Consider the following 18,181-nt stretch of genomic DNA (forward strand, 5'->3'; position numbering starts at 1 on the left):
TTTAAAAATTTACTGATTCATATATTTTAAATTTAAAACAGAATGTACTATAGCATTTTAAGTGTTGTCAGTGAATGCTAAAGTTTACCTATAAAGGAGTGATTAGTTTCAACTAATATTGTAGAACACAGTAATGCATATGAGAAAATTTGGGTTACTACTTATGAGTTATTCCACTTTCGAGTAAAAAAATCTTTTTTCTTCATCTTAATGCAAAATGGGTTTTCTACATATTATAAAAGTCATACTTTTTTAAATGTTGCAGGTAAACTTGGACTATTGGTTGCTTTATCAAATCACAAACAACTGGTACCAGCCCCATCCACTTAGATCACCTTCTCTGCAAATCAGTATTCTTTCCATTATGTATAACCAATAGCTATAGTCCTGTATTGCCTAAGTGCTCTGGAAAAAAATTGTCAGAGATGAGAGAATTTTGTGAAAACCTGGGTATGCTCCCAGGACTGTATCTAGTATGTGAACATCATTTTCCATGTGCTATGGCAGAACAAAGGGTGAGAACTATTATTTTAGAGTGCTAAGTGGCTGTATTAGAATATGATCTTGCCTATATTGTACTCTAAAATGTGAACTTCTAGGTTCATATTGTGGTCATACAGCAGTATTTAATGTACCTCCAAACTCCTGTAAAACAAATAACCATGAAGCCGTTTCAAGTTAACACTATTAAAAATCCTCTTGTTCTGTCTTTTAATACTAACTAGATTGTATAAATTATTTGATAAGATATTCTTTAGGTTAAATAACAGACCAGTTCTCTGACAACAGAATTGAAAATTTAGGAATTTCTATACTGAATGGATGAAAATATTAACAGTACTTAACATGGAATCAATGAATGAATAAACACTTTTTACACATATTAATTATTTTAGCTCTATTTCCCTAACCTTTGTCACTTATAGATTACCACGGAACAAATTTGGCTGTATCTGAGTACCATCTGTATTACTATTTTCCAAGTATCGGTTTCTTTAATTTGACTTACTTTCTCAATTTAAAGTTATCTAAAGGGAAGTTTATATTTTTGTTACAAATGGGAAACCAGAATAGCGTCACTTGCCATAATAGGTGACAATTATAAAAAATAAATGCAAATCTAAGCAAAACAACATTATTAAATTCTAGTAGGTATTGTTATCTGCTTATCCTGAGGTCTATTTTCTTTGTTATGAAGGAACATTAGCTCATATCTCAAAGATGGTGATGACATACTTATTCCATACTGAAACTTAACCCTTGATATAATCAGTAGAAAGAAAAGAAAACTGTAAAAGGAATACCTTTCATACCTGATCTACTTACTACGTAATATTATGCTGTTTAAGTGCCTCTAGCCTCAGGAAACTCAGTTATGTCCAAAAGTTCTCTGGATGAAATAATTTTTTTTAATTGAAGTATAGTTGGTTTACAATATTATATTAGCTTCAGGTGTACAACATATTGATTCTCTATTTTCATAGATTATACTCCACTTAGAGTTATAAAATATTGGCTCTATTTCCTGTGCTGTACATTACATCCTTATATCTTATTTATTTTATATGTAATAGTTTGTACCTCTTAATCCTTTTCCCCTAATTTGCACCTCCCCCTCTCCCTACTGGTAACCACTAGTTTATTCTCTGTATCTGTGAGTCTATTTCTGTTTTGTTCTATTCATTTGTATGCTTTATTTTTTAGATTCCACATATAAGTGAAAATACACAGTATTTGTCCTTCTCTATATGACTTATTTCACTAAGCATAATATTCTCTAGGTCCATCCACATTGCTGAAAATGGCAGAATTTCATTCTTTTTTATGGCTGAGTAATATTCCATTGTATATATACACCACATCTTCTTTATCCATTCATCTGTTAGTGGGCAGTTGGGTTGCTTCCACATCTTGGCAATTGTAAATAATGCTATAATGAACATTGGGGTGCATACATCTTTTTGAATCAGTGTTTTTGTTTTCTTCAGATATATAATCAGAAGTGGGATTGCTGGATCATATGGTAGTTCTATTTTTAATTTTTTGTGGAAACTCCATGCTGTTTCCCATAGTGACTGAACCAATTTACACTCCCACCACCAGTGTGCTAGGGTTCCCTTTATTCCACAACCTTGCCAACATTTATGTGTTGTCTTTTTGATGATAACCATTCTGACAGTTGTGAGATGATCTCTCATGCTGGTTTTGATTTGCATTTCCCTGATTAGCAAGGTTGAGCATATTTTCATGTGCCTGTTGGCCAGCTGTGTGTCTTCTATGGAGAAATGTCTATTCAGGTGCTCTGTCCATTTTTAATTTTTTTATATTGAATTATATGTGTTCTTTATTTATTTTGGATATTCACCCCTTACCAGACATATCATTTGCAAATATCTTCTCTCATTCAGTAGTTTGTCTTTTCATTTTGTCTATAGTTTGATTCACTGTGCAAAAGCTTTTAACTTTCATTAGGTCCGATTTGTTTATTTTTGCATTTGTTTGCCTTGCCTGAGTAGACATATTCAAAAAATATTGCTAAGACCTATGTCAAAGAGTGTACTGCCTATGTTTTCTTCTACTTTTATGGTTTCTAGTCTTACATTTAAGTCTTTAATCTCCATTTTGAGTTTATTTTTGTATATGGTGTGAGGAAATGTTCTAATCTCATTGTTTTACTTGTAGCTATCCAGTTTTCTCAGCATCACTTGTTGAAGAGATTGTCTTTTCCCCATTGTATGTTCTTGCCTCCTTTGTCATAGATTAGGTGACCACATGTGTGTGGGTTTATTTCTGGGCTCTCTACTCAGCTATGTGTCTGTTTTTGTGCCAGTACCATACTGTTTCTGACTACTGTAGCTTTGTAGTATAGTCTGAAGTCAGGGAGCATGATACCTTCAGCTTTGTTCTTTTTTCTCAATATTGTTTTGGCTCTTCAGGATCTTTTGTGGTTCTATATATTTTTAAATTATTTATTCTAGTTCCATGAAAAATGTCATTGGTATTTGATAGGTATTGCATTAAATCTATACATTGCATTGGGTAGTATGGACATTTTACCAATATTATTTCTTCCAATCCATGAGTGCAGGATACTTTTCCATTTTTTTGTATCATCTTCAGTTTCTTTCATCAATGTCTTCTAGCTTTTTGATTATAGGTCTCTCAATTTCTTGGTTAAATTTATTCCTAGGTATTTTATTCTTTTTGGTGTGATTATAAATGAGGTTGTTTTCTTAATTTCTCTTTATGATAGTTCATTGTTAGTGTACAGAAAGCAACAGATTTCTGTATACTAATTTTGTGTCAGTTCTTTAAAAATAATTTATTTGTTCTGTTGTCTATAGAGTCAAATTAATCAAACAATTGGATATTTTGAATTGGAAAAAATGTCTAGGGTCTTTTATATGTAAAAAAGAAATAGTCCTTCCCTGTTGAGATAGGGGAAATGATGTTGTACGTTTGTGAAAATTAAATCATACCAAAACATATGATAAGAAACTTATTCTTTGTCAAGTTAATAGGGTACATTTTAATGTTATGGATGCTATTTGTGTAGGTCAAATGTAAATTTTGGGGAGTGTCAGTAAAAACCCAAATTTAAAATGCAAATGTAATGTCAACTAAGACTATGGCCAACTTTGACTGGATTAACACTGATGTTTTTCCCTCCTTTGCTGGGTTTTTCATTTTTCAGCAGCTAACACCCAGGCACTGAACTAATAGATGGGAATTATTATGCTCTGCATTTTGAATAGAAATTGTCTCTTCATGATTTCCAGGCTCTTAATTATCTTACTAGATGACTGAGAATCTATATTTATACTTGTCTTTTGTTCATAAAGATCACATCTATGTAAAGTAGTCAATGTTTCATCCAAATATTCCAGAGAGCACAGCTATATTCTAGTTGTCTTTATTATGAGCAACTTTCAGTAGCTTGCTTTCAAGTTAGTTATTAACATAGAATACTTAATACTAGATTTCACAATTGCCAAGGTGATTTTGTGTAAATGCCTTCTCTAATTTTATTGCATAGCAATTCTTTTAGCACGTGAAAATGTGCTTACCAGACTTTAATCAAAACTCTTATAATACTACTCTACACTATGCAATTTGACATATAATTATATATTTTTCTATATTGTCTGTTGGGATTTGGGTATGTTAGTTATATTTCACAACCATATTATAAGCATCTTTAGTAAAGTTTGCATGTATCTTGAGTATTTCCTCTGAGATCAGGCCCCTGAAAACTACTTATTTTGTAAATGATGCAGACCTACCACTGTTTAAACCCTCGTTTATTCTTCCTATTGACAGCAACTGTGTAAGTAATCTTGTGATTACTTAAAGACTAGGGAAACAATGATATTTTAATGTTAGACTTCAGATTGGGGAAGGGGTGGGAGATAACACATTTTCTTTATCAATGATGAATTGCGTCCTAGTTCTTCATGCCAGGCAGGCACTGGGGGATTGTGGACCAGATGTAGATTTTTACATATTCTTTGGAGGACAATGTCTTTTCAAAAAGGTACTCAATCTCACAAAAGTTATTGATGGTCCCAATCCAAGCCCAACTGCAGATTGCAAATTAGCTGTTAAGGCAGCCCACAACCCTGCCCTGGGGGTTTCTGCCCTGGGAAAAGGCTAAATGAAAGGAGGAGAAGAAAGCTACACCACCCTCTGGTAGTAGTAAAGGGAGGTCTATGTGGCTTGGATGATGATTGTAGTTTAGTGTACAAATAATTGAGTCAATGTAGAAAAGCAGGGCTTTCAAATTCCAAATTGCCATTATTAATGATTACTGAGATTCAAAAATTGGTTTCAGGACTTCCTTGGTGCTGCAGTGGTTAAGAATCCACCTGCCAATGCAGGGGACATGGGTTTGAGCCCTAGTCCAGGAAGATCCCACATGCTGCGGAACAACTAAGCGCATGCACCACAACTACTGAGCCTTGCTTTAGACCCCGTGAGCCACAACTATTGAACCTGTGCTCTAGAGCCTGTGAGCCACAACTACTGAGCCTGCGTGCTGCAGCTACTGAAGCCCATGTGCCTAGAGCCCATGCTCTGCAACAAGAGAAGCCACTGCAGTGAGAAGCCTGCTCACTGCAACGAAGAGTAGCCCCCGCTCGCCACAACCAGAGAAAGCCCATGCACAGCAGCAAAGACCCAATGCAACCAAAAGTAATAATAATAATAAATTAATTAATTAATTATTTTTAAAAAGTTGTTTCAGGGTGCTTACAACTACCCTTTGAATCGTTGTCATAAAGTAATTTGAGTATTGCAGATGGTGACTGGTGAGCTAATAGTAATGAGAAACAGGCAAGAGGCCTCTTCTGGCTGGGCCAACTTCCTGCCCTCCAGTACAGCTGAGATCTCATTCATTGTTAATTGACATTCCTCACTGTGGATGCCATAGATTATTTGGGATGTTTTAGATGACATGTTAATTAAAATTTTTAAATTTATTTATTTATAAGTTTCTTATTTATTTATAAGAAACTACTTATTGTTTCTTACCATATTGGAGTCAAAAAGCACAATTCTTTTTTTTTAATTTATTTAATTTTTATTTATTTTTGGCTGTGTTGGGTCTTTTTTGCTGTGCATGGGCTTTCTCTAGTTGCGGCGAGTGGGGGCTACTCTTCATTGCAGTGCGCGGGCTTCTCATTGCGGTGGCTTCTCTTGCTGTGGAGCACAGTCTCTAGGCACGTGGGCTTCAGTAGTTGTGGCACGTGGGCTCAGTAGTTGTGGCTCACGGGCTCTAGAGCACAGGCTCAGTAGCTGTGGCACAAGGGCTTAGTTGCTCCGCAGCATGTGGGATCTTTCCAGACCAGGGCTCGAACCCGTGTCCCCTGCATTGGCAGGCAGATTCTCAACCACTGCGCCATGAGGGAAGCCAAAAAGCACAATTCTTAAAGTTATTTTTTAGCAAGAATCCTAGTTTTATTTAAATTCCCTTAATGATGGAACCAGATGGAGGACAAAAGAGCCTGTTCAAGAGCATTTGGAGACAGGGATTTTTATAGTTGTATAAATATATTTTTATAGTTGTAAAAGTATATATAGTATATATATATATATATATTTATATAGTAAAAAAAGTATATATATAGTAAAGAAAAGCTGAAGCAACATTGCTAAATTAAGCATAAGACTGGCAAATTTTCTGTGGGGCAATAAAGGCATATCAGTTTTGTGATTAACGTCTTGATTGGCCTATAAAGTCATACCAACATGTCAATTTCTATAGGTTAACCACTAACTCTACAGGACTGTAACTGCCTTCACCTTTATCGGTGTGGATTAAGAGTGTTAGATTAGAATCAAGTAAAACTATTAGAAAATGTCATAACATGATGTCAGAGAATCAAGCAATGATCATTTTGTCTGTTTTCCATGACTGAGATAAATTTTTCTTGTCCAGGTAATTGAATAAGGGGAGGGTTCCTATCTTTTCTTTCTGTTCCTTTTAGTTTGATTGGTTAGCTTTTGCATCCATAGTGCTGAACACAGTGTATTTTCACAGCACAATATTTTCTTCTTGAGAATTCTGAGCTTCATCAATAGAGTTGACTTTCAGAGAAAAAAAGGTTCCCTCTAGTAGGAATAAAAGGAGCCAGTATGGCTTGGTTAGTGATTGTAGCATAGTATAAGAACAACTAAGTCAATGGATAAGGGCCAGGTTATATGGACTAGGCCAAATGCATGTTATTTTTAGGTCACAAATTCAGGGGAAAAAAAATCTAACTTTATATATTTTCCCAAAACTGAACTTAATTTTTATATTAAGCCCCTATTCCACATCTCAGAAAACATAATCAATTAGCCTAAAGGCAAATTTCAATGTGTTGGTGATTTCTTTATCATATCAGGCTTAAAGTCAGACAAACAGAATTGCACTTCTCTTTCTTCTTCTTCTTCCCTGAGTGGTATTTTTGTTCCAAGGATTCAGTTGGCATCATTGTACTGAGGCTTTGAGACTGCCTGTGCTGGTATCTGCTCTGAGTACTGAGTGGGGGTCACTTTTCCACGTTGCTGTCCTGAGAAGTGGGCACAGCCCTCCCTGACTTCCAGCTCCCAGTACACGTTCCCATTTCTGGCTGTCCCCTTGACATGAAGGCAGGACTTCTGTGGGGCAAGCTCCTTGCTCTGTCAGCTCACCTTCTCAGGGGTCTGGGAAGGTTAGCCTACTCTTCCACACTCTCTGGGTTTGGAGACTTGGGGGCTGAGCCTCTGACACCCCAGGAAGCTGTCTCTCCTGCCCCATTCCCTCCCAGGTCATATGGTGCAGGGAACATCTGCATGGCTAGGACTTCCCAGAGCTCCCTGTGGGAATTGCACCCCCAGCCTTTCCACTCTTGAATCCCCAAACGTAGAGAGACTTCCATCAAACATCTCTGCCCTCCTCATTGCCCCCACCCAAGACTTTGCCCAAGTGAGCTGGAATTTGAATCTCTTCTGAGACCTTCTTTCCTTCTCGTGTGTCTTCGTCCTTCCTCCTCAAAGAAGCTTTATCTTGTCCAGGAGGGGCAGAATGAAGAGTTTGTTCAGCTACAGGTCCTGTGAATCTCTCTGTCTTCTGCTTAGACTATTGCTTTTAAAGTCCAGGAATGTATGCTCTCTGTTCCCTGGTTCCTCTCTGCCTCCCCATCTTGGGGCAGTGCTTGACTCACTCTGCTTCTTGATAACAGGAGGTTCATGAGGTCAAAAGTAAGTGTGGGAAATAATACAACAGTGAATTCTTCACACAGCATCTTGCCATGTGTATTATGTAGTCCTTTTAAGGGGCTTAGCAACTTTAAATATCCTGAGATTATATATTTTGAAAAAAATAAAGACATAGAGAATTTGGAATAGGATGAAACCCTAATCCTCACACACACACACAAATTAAGCCTGAACAAGATGTGAGATGCATTATGTAAAGGTGATTCAGCCAGCATTCAAGAGTGAAGGACCTCAAAGCAGCCTTGCTTCTTTGGCCTTTAAACAGCTTGTTTCTGAAGCTGGAATGAAACAGAGTGGAAGGAGCCTCGTCACCCAGGGTGAAAGGTGCTGAGGCTTTATTGCAGCTTCCTGTCATCTTGTGGAAAGTTCTACCAGGGGCTGGACTGTGGGGGGACTAGGCCCAGACCACTGAGTCTCTTCCTAATAATTTCTACCTGATTGTGGAACCATCTGTTGGTCTGTGTTGGGAAGGATTCCATGCCCACACCTTCTGGTCATCACCTTCTCTCTCACTTCCCTCTCTCCTTCCGTGGGAGTCATTTAACAACTCAGGTCCAAGCTTTGGCCCCTCCTCGGCTCCTGCTCCTCACAGACAGTCACCATGTGCTGCTCCATGCCGAGCCTGACTTAGGCCCTAGGCCTCTTCTCATGAGATCACCTTTCCTGAAATCACCATCTGCTATGGTCCCTGGCTCCCTCTGCAGATGCACCCAGTACTATACCTTTTCATGGTACTGCACGCAGGGAAAACTGAACACTTTGCTGTTCTCCAGATGTGGCACTCACTTAGCTGACTCCTGTCCTTTGCTGAAACTGTTTTTCTACTCAGAAGCTGCCACTCAAATATACCCTCCCTCACACCAAATCCATGTCCTGTGCCTACTGAAAACCTATTCATTCTTCTTGGTCTTCTCAGCTGAAATGTTTGCATCAGTTCTCTGTCCTTCATCCGTGGTCCTCTAAATGGACCTCCCATGAGCCCCTTGTGAATACAACGTTCTTTGTCTAATTTTGCTGCCTTCTATGCTGCTGGGCACAGAGGTTCATTGCTGAGCATTTGCAGATTTAAGCTACAATTCAGTTACTTTATTTCCTTTTTACAAAAGTAGAGGAAAGAGACCAGAGCAAATCTGTTCACTGTACTTAAATTTAAAAGGTTGTCTTTCAACAGGGCAGTTGGTCCCATATGGAGAAGCCATGTTTTAGCCCCCTTCATAAAGGGAAACTTTTTTTTTTTACTTTTTTCAGGGAGCTCCTGCTCAAAGCTTTCTCTTCTCCAGTTGTTCAAAAATTCCTGATTCTTAGCAGAAAGAATTCAGAAAAATAGTAGGTTGACACTATATCATGGTCAATTGGGGGAACATGTGTAATCCATCTTTTGTTCAATTTGTAGTAATTAACAGTTTCAGAGTTTGTGTTGTGAATTGTCGTTTCAATAGACTGGATGTATGATGTAAATCAAGTCTTAAAGCACCAGGAATGGGCAACTAACTTGGCTATTGTAATGTGCCATGAGATAATAAAGCAGATATAGTGCACTGCACAGGCTACAAAGACATAACGCTTCCAGTTTATTACTTGTACATGCTTTCCAATGTTCAAAGGTATAGTCAGAACATGTTAAAATTAGCAACTCCTTTTAAGAAAAAAGTAGTATTTCAGGTGTGGGAAGGAGCATATATATTATGTTACATTGTCCATAATTTCATGGTCTCCCAGTGACAAGTTAGGAGACTAAATCAGTGTAGAGTTTAGGGCCCACCTTGTTGCATGTCCCAGTTCTTCAGTCTTGGTTGGACAATCTCCTTAATTTCAGTCATCTATAAAATGGGCATAGAAACAACTACCATTCAGAATAGTTGTGAGGATCACATGAGACTAAATGTGTAAAACCCTTGCCAACACCTCCTCCAGGTCCTCATACCCACCACCCCAGAGGGGAAATGTAGCTGTTTAATGTCATGCTCACCACACAGTAAGCTAGCAAATATAATTTTTTTTTACACTCTAAGTAAATTGCCTCTTATAATGAATTTTGTAGTTTCCTTCTAAGTTTTAAAACACTAATTAAGTTCACTATTTTAATAAAAACCGTAAAATGAATATAAAGTATTCCAATGTAAACTTTGATTTTATTTAAATTTTAATGAGACCAAATAGTTTCTATCTTTCACAGTAGGAACCATATAGATATGAATCATGGGCATACTGTATATGACTGACGTTGGAATATGATCAATTTCTATGATGCCTTTTTTTTTTTTTTTTTGCCATGCTCCCCAACTTGCGGGATCTTAGTTCAGCAACCAAGGATCCAACCCAGGCCCTTGGCAGTGAGAGCGCAGATTCCTAACCACTGGTCTGCCCTTTAAATTGAAAAGAAGTAACAGATTAGGTGAAAATACTTTTAACATGTAAAATACAATAAAAGGATTAGTAGTCAGACAATGTAAAGAGCACTTACAAATCAATAAGATAAAAAAAGCTTGGGACGCAAACAGAAAATCACCGAAGAAGTACAATAACCTCATCAGCATTCAGATAAACAAAAAATAAAACAAAATCAGATTGGCAAAATTGAAAAGTTTGATCATAGTGTTGATCACGGTATAGAAAAATGGATTCCCTTCTGATCAGAGTGCAAATTGATTCAGCCACTTTAAAATGTATTTGTTAAAATAGGAAATATGTGTATCAAAGGGCCCAGCTATTTAATTTCTCCTTATTTACCCTAAAAGACCTCTTGTACTATACACAGTGAGGCATGCACACATATACCCACTGCAGCATCATTTATAATCATGAGAAATTGAAAAAAAACTAAGTTCCCATCAAGACAGAAGTGACTAAGAAACTATAATGCATGCAGGACATGTAATACTGTTCAATAGTGGTCATAAAGAATAAGCTATAACTGGGTGTGTTGATAAAAGAGAATCTCCATGACAGACTAAGAATAAAAATTGTAAAACAGTCTTATAATGTGTCACCATTTATTTAAAAAGAGGGAAATAAAGCATGAGATAATACTATAGATTTTCTACAATAGTAGCTTTCAAAGTCTTTTTGGAAGTAAGTCCTTTTGGAAATGACACTTAGTAAGACACACATTTTATATCTCGACTGGGTGGATCCTTACTACATGCAATGCACTTTGAAATTTTTATATCCTATTCTATTTCATTTCATGCCATTCCATTCCATTTTTCAAAATGCTGGTCATGATTCATTAAACAGATTTAGGACTCAACCACAGTTTGAAAAATATTGTTCTGAAGATACACACTGAAGTACGTAAATAGAAAAGTAACTGGAAGGCAACGCACCAAGCTGATATCAGAGGTTTCTTCTGCGGAGGTGGCTGATGGGTGGTGGTTCCAGGGACCCTCGAAGTCTCTTCTGTGATACTTAGGTTGTTTTACATTTGTTTGCTTGTTTTACAATGGGCATGTGTAATTACACATTTTAAAATTTATTTTTTAGAGACTAAGCAACCAAAACTATTTTCAAAACTCAAGGACTTACCGGGATTGAGAGAGTAGTGGTCAAAGGTCTTAAGAAAAATAATTTTAAGTAATTTTGTATATGGAGTAGTTCAGAAGGCACGCATTCTAGCTAACTATCTCTGTTTTTATATCTAGCCACAGATGAATACATTCTTGTGGCAAGGTAGACATCCCACTCAAAATGTCATCACAAATCTAAAAACTCTGCCATGCTGTGAGATTTTAACTCATTACCTATGAATGAAAGTCCACATACCAAAAACATAAAGTAATCAACATAAGTGTGATCAAAAACCAAGCCGTCCAGTTTCAGAAAATGCAAAGTTAGTGTTCCTATAGCAACATCAACTTGGCCACATTAGTTTTGGATATCAGTCTAGACAAACAAATAATTATGTTTTAAGAATTATTTCTGCAAAGAAGCACCATTGTAGAAAATATGACATATGTACCCTTGGCCCTCTCTGCAGGCTGGAGCAGATACTTCCAGCTCTCTGTTTTCTATTTCAGAGCTACCTTAATTCTTTCTGATTTGCCTTCACATTTTTACCCTAAGGGTAATTTATTAAACCTCATCTTAATGGCAAGTAATTGTTGCTTAAAAGGAGTTAGACACAGTTCCTAGAGGAGGTAGATCCTTTAAATTGCAAACATTTAAACAGGGTATTAAATGTAGATGAACTAGAGCTAGATGATTTCTTGTGTGAATTTCTCAACAAACTCAGTAAAGATACCCATAAGGAAAATAATATTTCTTTCAATGTTATATTTATTTTCTTTTTTGTGGTTTGTGTCCTAAACATACATTTTGGTATGCTAATAATAAAACAAGGTGAATCTTTTAATGGCCACATTAAATTTTCTCTATAAATGTTTTGAAAACAAGTTTTTATGGTAAAATATGCAAACTTTCTCAGAAATCATTTATATAAGAATCATTTTTCAAAATCTTAGCCGTTGCTAAAGCAATGATTGTATTCACATTTAATTTCATGTGCTCAAAGTTGTATGAAGGTAAGAAAAGAAGGACTTTGGAACTTTTCTTTAAAAAAGAGAAATTGTCAAGAAAAGCGTTATTTCAGATAGCATGCTGCATGTTATCTGGAGGAAGGGAAAGAGTAGAAATGTGGGAGAGAGGATAATATACATCCACATATCTGAAGTCTCTCTTCCATTTTCTCCAGTGTGGATCTGAGGGTGAGAGGAGGCAGAGGGGACCTTGTGGCTAATACAAGGGTCAAGGCTATTCCTTTAAATAGCTTTACATTCCTCAAAGTTAAGAATGGGCCACTTGTGGCTATGACATGTGAATCTGGGAAAGCAGCTTATATGCAGTTTGATACCAAGCTAGCCTAGAACTGTGAAAGTGATGTGGCTCTGTGATGAGAATTCAGGATAAATTATAGATGTGTCTTATTTAGACCTGAAGAGAAATCTCGGTGAAAATTATAATTTGTAATAATCAAGGGTTTGAAAGTAACATAATTTTCAAACCCTTGATTATTACAAATTATAATTTTATTTTTTGTTTGTTCTGTAAGATTGCCTATTCACTATTTGCATTTTAGTAGTTTTAATAAAATTAGTTTTATTTGCTACTGAGGGCAAATGAATTTAAAATTTTTAAGTGTGATAATCCCTTAACTGCACATATCTGAAGCCCAGCTTTTCAACGGCCACAGTATCCAAGACACCACTGACTCCTTGTGGCAGCCTGGTGTAATTGCAGGCAAAATTTCCAAGTGATAAACAGTCTTTAAGATGTTACAAATGATAACATTATTATGTTACTTAGAGGTCTGAGAAGTAGAAGGAAAGAATTGTGCATCCCATATCATAAAATATTGAAGTGTAACAAGGTCTCTACATATTTTCTCGTTGGTAGGATGAGAGTATTTTTTTTTCAGAATTTTACCCCATTTTCCACTTAATACCACTTTTGAAGGGGAAAAGGGTCTTGATTAATGGCAGAATTTGTCATCCACAGCATCTGCAAGAATTGCTGTGTCCCAGAGGAAAGTACGTCAGATCAGTGATCCTATTCAGCAGATCTTAATCCAGCTGCACAAAATCATCTATATCACTCAGGTCAGTGTGCTAGCTTTTTATTTCCTTTTTATCTTAAGTACAAGTTTGGTGCTAATATTGGTAAAGAACTACTTTGAGAAACTTTCAGTTCGAGTGATGCTTGTTCTTATTCTCTCCAACTACATATATTTGGGAACACTTTAGCTTAGCAGCAGAGCTGGGAAGGTCATAGGTTAAAAGAAGCAGATATGTCAGGTTTTCCCTGTGACTCCTAACCTGCTCTTTTACTGTTAGTGCCCAACCAAAAACAAACTTCAACACAAATGTCCCTTTTATGTGGGGGTGAAAGTGGGGACAGAGCTGGGCTACAGGAAAGAAAGGAAAGTAGTTCCCTAATCCTGACGAGGCTGGGATAAAACCAAGACCTCTCAAAAAATTGAAAACACAAAATTCAGGATTTTAAAAACTTTTTCTAAATCTCAGTGACCCTTAGGCATTGGAGAAGTAATCACTGGTTACAAATTATTTACAGAAATCTTTCTAACGATAAGGGAGTTGAATGGTCATTTACCAAAGTTAGGTACTGTTAATAAGAAAACAAATTTTGTGTAGATATTTGGACAAGAAAGTAACTATTATTTTGAAGTTTAAGACTGTGTGTCTTAATATGTAGTTCATTCATTCATTCATTTTTTCATTTGACATTTAATTACTAGATGCCTACTATGCACCAGCCACTATTCTAGGCACTTGAGACATACCAATGAGCAAAACATATAAACACTCCCTCACCCTAAGATTCAGAGACCCAGTCTGATGATTCTGTCAGTTGCCAATTGTGGCAATTCCAATTAAGTATTCAGGTACTAGAGAGAAATATCACCAAGCCAGTGGAACAATTGAGCCCATTATAAGTCTAACTTGGTCTAATATGTCTCCCCCCTCAAAGAAGCAAACAAACAAAAAAAAAACCCATTTTGATTAGTGTACCACGGTGGCATTATAAGACTCTAGGAAATAGAGTCAGTTTATGACTGGTGTCCAGTATTCCCTGAAAGCCTGTGTATTTCCTTCTTCTCTGTGAGCAGTCACTCTAATAAATAGCTGCAGGGATCTCTGGAGAAGGGTTGGAAGAAAATTTATTTATTGCATAGGTATAGCAATGTTTCAGGGCCCTTCCTCAAGGGGCCCCAGCTTTCGCACTAATCAAGGGGCTTTTAGTCTTTGAATTGACCAACGTCTGGAAACTATGTGAGAGGAGATAACTCTCAATTGAGGGCAACAGCAACTCAAATCACGTTTTTGTCTACCAGACCTAGAGTTTCTTTTCTGTTATATGGATTAAGGAATACTCTAGTAGGATGACCTCATGTTTCTTTCCCAAGAGCACCCCAATCAGTTAACTACCATCAAAGATCTCTGTGGGCCGGGCATTCTCATTAACAGTATACATCCCTGCCACCCTTTGTGGTAAATGCTCCTAACTTGTCACTGGTGGTCAGGGGCTGCCTCTTGGCCTCTGCTCCTCTGGGATCACATCATCCCCATTGGAACCTTGTACTTTCCTTGTCATATCTGGCCTACAAAGGAGAGCAACTGTAAGGTCTTCAAGGATGCTGGTTCTCCCCTCTCCAATGTGTTTCTCACTGCTTTAGTGAAAGTGAAGCCGAACCTGGCCTCTGTACCCTGACACCAAATTAAATCTTGGACACAGAGTTTTGGGTGAAGTAGAAAAGAATAGCTTTATTGCTTTGCCAGGCAAAGGGGGGCACAACAGGCTAATGCCCTCAAAACTCTGTGTCCTACCTGGAGTGGGTAGTGAGGAGTTTTATGGGAATGGTTCAAAGAGGGCATCATCAGCTCGTGGACATTCTTCTGATTGGTTAGTGGTGAGGTAACTGGGAGTCAGCATCATCAACCTTCTGGTTCCAACCGGTCTGCGGTCTACGTGCTTGTGGGCAGCATACAGTTAACTTCTCCCACCTGGTGGGTGTTTCAGTATCTGCAAAACAGCTCAAAGATATTGTGTGTTTCCCTTAATGAGGAGCCAGGACCCTGCCCCAAGGCTGCACTATTGTTTCTCTTGACTGCTCCTCCCTTGTCTCCACATCCCCTCCCTTCCCTAATTAGCGACTGTTTGAATCTGCCAGTTGGAACTCAGGGAAGGTCATGGAGGCTGAATGAAACCTATTTCCTATAATCAAAGAAATGGGGGACACAGAAAGGCTTTTGTGCCCAGGTGCCCCACAGGGTCCTGTTTGGTATCAAAAGGAATGGCTTCTGAGTGTTCTTGCTGAACGAAATTGGGAAGTGAGTGTGCAGGTCACCCATGATAAATCTATCCCAGCATTCCTGTCTCTCCAAGCCTTTGAATTCCCTCCTCCACAAGCCAGAGAAGCTCTGGCATTTTATCCTCATTAAATGTAGGCCACCATTGAGTCCAGGTTTTAGTACACCTCCAGCTGCACAAACTAATATATTAAATCTAGACTCTCTAGTAAGTACACACATTTGAATGAATTCCGCTTGATATAGTGCTATATTTCATCCTTCTTGTCCTGACACCCTTAGAATCCACTCCTGCACATGTTCTCTGGGTTGCTGCTGATATGGAATAGCAAAATCTTTTGATGCAGAGCAGATAGGGAAGTGTACAAGTTCCCCTGGATCATATTGAGATATGACCCTTGTTCCTGACTTAAAGCTCACTGTTGTGGGTCTTAAGAGGAATGAGCATCCCTTTTAAAGATATTACCCCTCATCTGTCCTAGGTGAGGTTAGTATAGAGTTTTGAAGCAAAAGAAGTCTTATCTTCTCAGATGCAGGGTTTCAAGCTACTTCCACTGGCAATGATGGCTCAGAGTGAGTTGAGTTTCAAGATTGTCAGTTTTATCTGGGTCCAACAACATGTCCCTACTTGGAGTTTTAGTATTCTAATCTTTTTTTCTAACTTTTGCATGAGAAACTTGGTGAAATGTACATTCAGCTGACATTGTAATTCAGCAACCTGATCAATTAGATTTGTGTTTGATTATCAGCCATACCAGTGCTGTGGTAGCAAGAAATACATTCTGTTAGGGCTGTCATGGAATCTTTCTGGCTCTTAGACTATGAATTGAGCTGAGAGTTAAAGGACCCAGGTTTGTCATTGTCTCTCTGTAAGTGCCCCAGTGCATCTAAAGGACCCGCCCACCCCACCATCCTCGTGGTCTTCATACTGCCTGATGGTCAAGTGTAGCAGCCACTCAATCTTCCAGGGCACTCGCTTCAGTTGGCTCTTCATTCAGGTGACAACTGACTAACTGTGATGCCACTGCATGCCATGGATTACTATCATCCTCTGTCCTATTGGCAAACAACCCAGCAGTGGGCTCGGTTCCAAGGGTACAATCAAATCAATTTCCAAATGCCATCTCTATGGCTCCTCCTGGACATTCCTGGAACCAAATCTGTTTCAGTGAGGGTCTATTCAGAGGACAGAAACCAAACTGATTTCAACAGGGAAGGTTTCACATAAAGAATTGTTTAAGAATTACTAATAATAACAGGGTATTATCTACTGAGGAGGGGAAGAGAAATCTAAAGACTATAAGAAGAGCAGATAAGGAAGTTACTACTTATAGGGCTGAGGCACAGCACCCAAGAAAGGAACAAAATAGAAGAGGACACCCTCATCCTGGGCTGAGGTCCAGACCTCACTGGAAAGTCAGAGAAATGTCCTGAGGTACTGTGCTGTAGACTTGCTGGAAATCAGCCTGTAAGAGTGGTGTGCTGGGAATTGCCCTCTAGGAACTGCCCTCTATGGGACCAGGGGAGGCTGCCCACTGGTAGGTGCTGCTCCATGGAACTCTCTGGAAAGCTGCCTGCAGGGTTGGTGGCACTGAATCTGGCTGGGGATGAGCACCGCTGGGGGTCCCCATTCCTGCTGACCATTCACTGCTGCCAAACTAAGGCAAGGCAGGAGCATCACTGGAACCAGAAAGACAGGCTCCATCCTCCACTAGTGCCCTCTGCAGATAAAGCTGAACATCCAGCCAGCTGACAAGGGATATATGTTCCAGTGTCACAAGCAGGGCAATGAAGGTGGATTTGGAGCTGAGAGTAAACAAACTGACAGCTGGCACAGTTAGCCAAGGGACTACCTTATTTGGGACCTGCCCACCTCTAACTTCTCACTGTTCCCCCTTTGACTTCTGCCCAGCCTGGAGAGTAGCCTGGCTCTTAGCTATCATGTTTGGGTTATTTTTTGGGGTTTTTTGTGGGTTTTAAAAATTTTTTTAAACCAAATCTGGTGTTCTTTTCAGTTACCCTGAGTGCCAGCCTTTTGAAGACTCAAGAGTCTAAAATTGATTACCCTTTTCTCCATTTTCTTCTGTCAACCTTTCCTTTAGGCGATCCCGCAGAACTGTCTACCTGATTAAATGAAAGTGGGTGAAGGGGCATAAGAACATAGGATGAGGGAGAAAACTGGTTAATAAGTCAAAATATAATCTGCCATATCTCTATTGAGTAAAGATATTATATTCAAAAATACATTTCCATTTAAATACTGATATAGATATATGGAGAAGAATTCTTAACTTTAGTGCTATGGAAATAACTTCAAATAGCTTATTGGTTACCTTAATGATTCACTACTAAATTGAGAGAAAATATCCTTTGAAATTTAAATATAATTTCCATATGCCTGTCCTGCTAATTTTTATATTAAAAAACTTTTTAAATGGATGTATTTTGTTTCTTTATTGGAGTTCAAAGTATTATAAAGCAAGAATGAAACTATTAAAAACACCTTATTATTATGCTCTTACACTGCCAGCATAACAAATGATTTCATATTTTTGGCAAGATGGAATTCCTTGCTACAAGTTAAGATACAATCATGGTGGTTGTAAAAATGTATTTCC

At 38.1% G+C, this 18,181-nt stretch overlaps 1 protein-coding gene across 10 annotated transcripts in view; it reads left to right on the forward strand.

The window, feature by feature from the left end:
* The window catches only part of NEK10 (NIMA related kinase 10), a 311,176-nt gene that overhangs the window by 259,915 nt on the left and 33,080 nt on the right, over positions 1-18,181 (forward strand). For all 10 annotated transcript variants that reach the window (XM_068557350.1, XM_068557356.1, XM_068557354.1 and 7 more), the window contains one exon: positions 13,234-13,334. In XM_068557350.1, coding sequence (XP_068413451.1) covers positions 13,234-13,334 — 101 coding nt within the window. The remainder of the gene's footprint in view (positions 1-13,233; positions 13,335-18,181) is intronic.

This window comes from Eschrichtius robustus, chromosome 12, assembly GCF_028021215.1.
Source record: "Eschrichtius robustus isolate mEscRob2 chromosome 12, mEscRob2.pri, whole genome shotgun sequence".
In the NCBI taxonomy this organism is placed as follows: Eukaryota; Metazoa; Chordata; class Mammalia; order Artiodactyla; family Eschrichtiidae; genus Eschrichtius; species Eschrichtius robustus.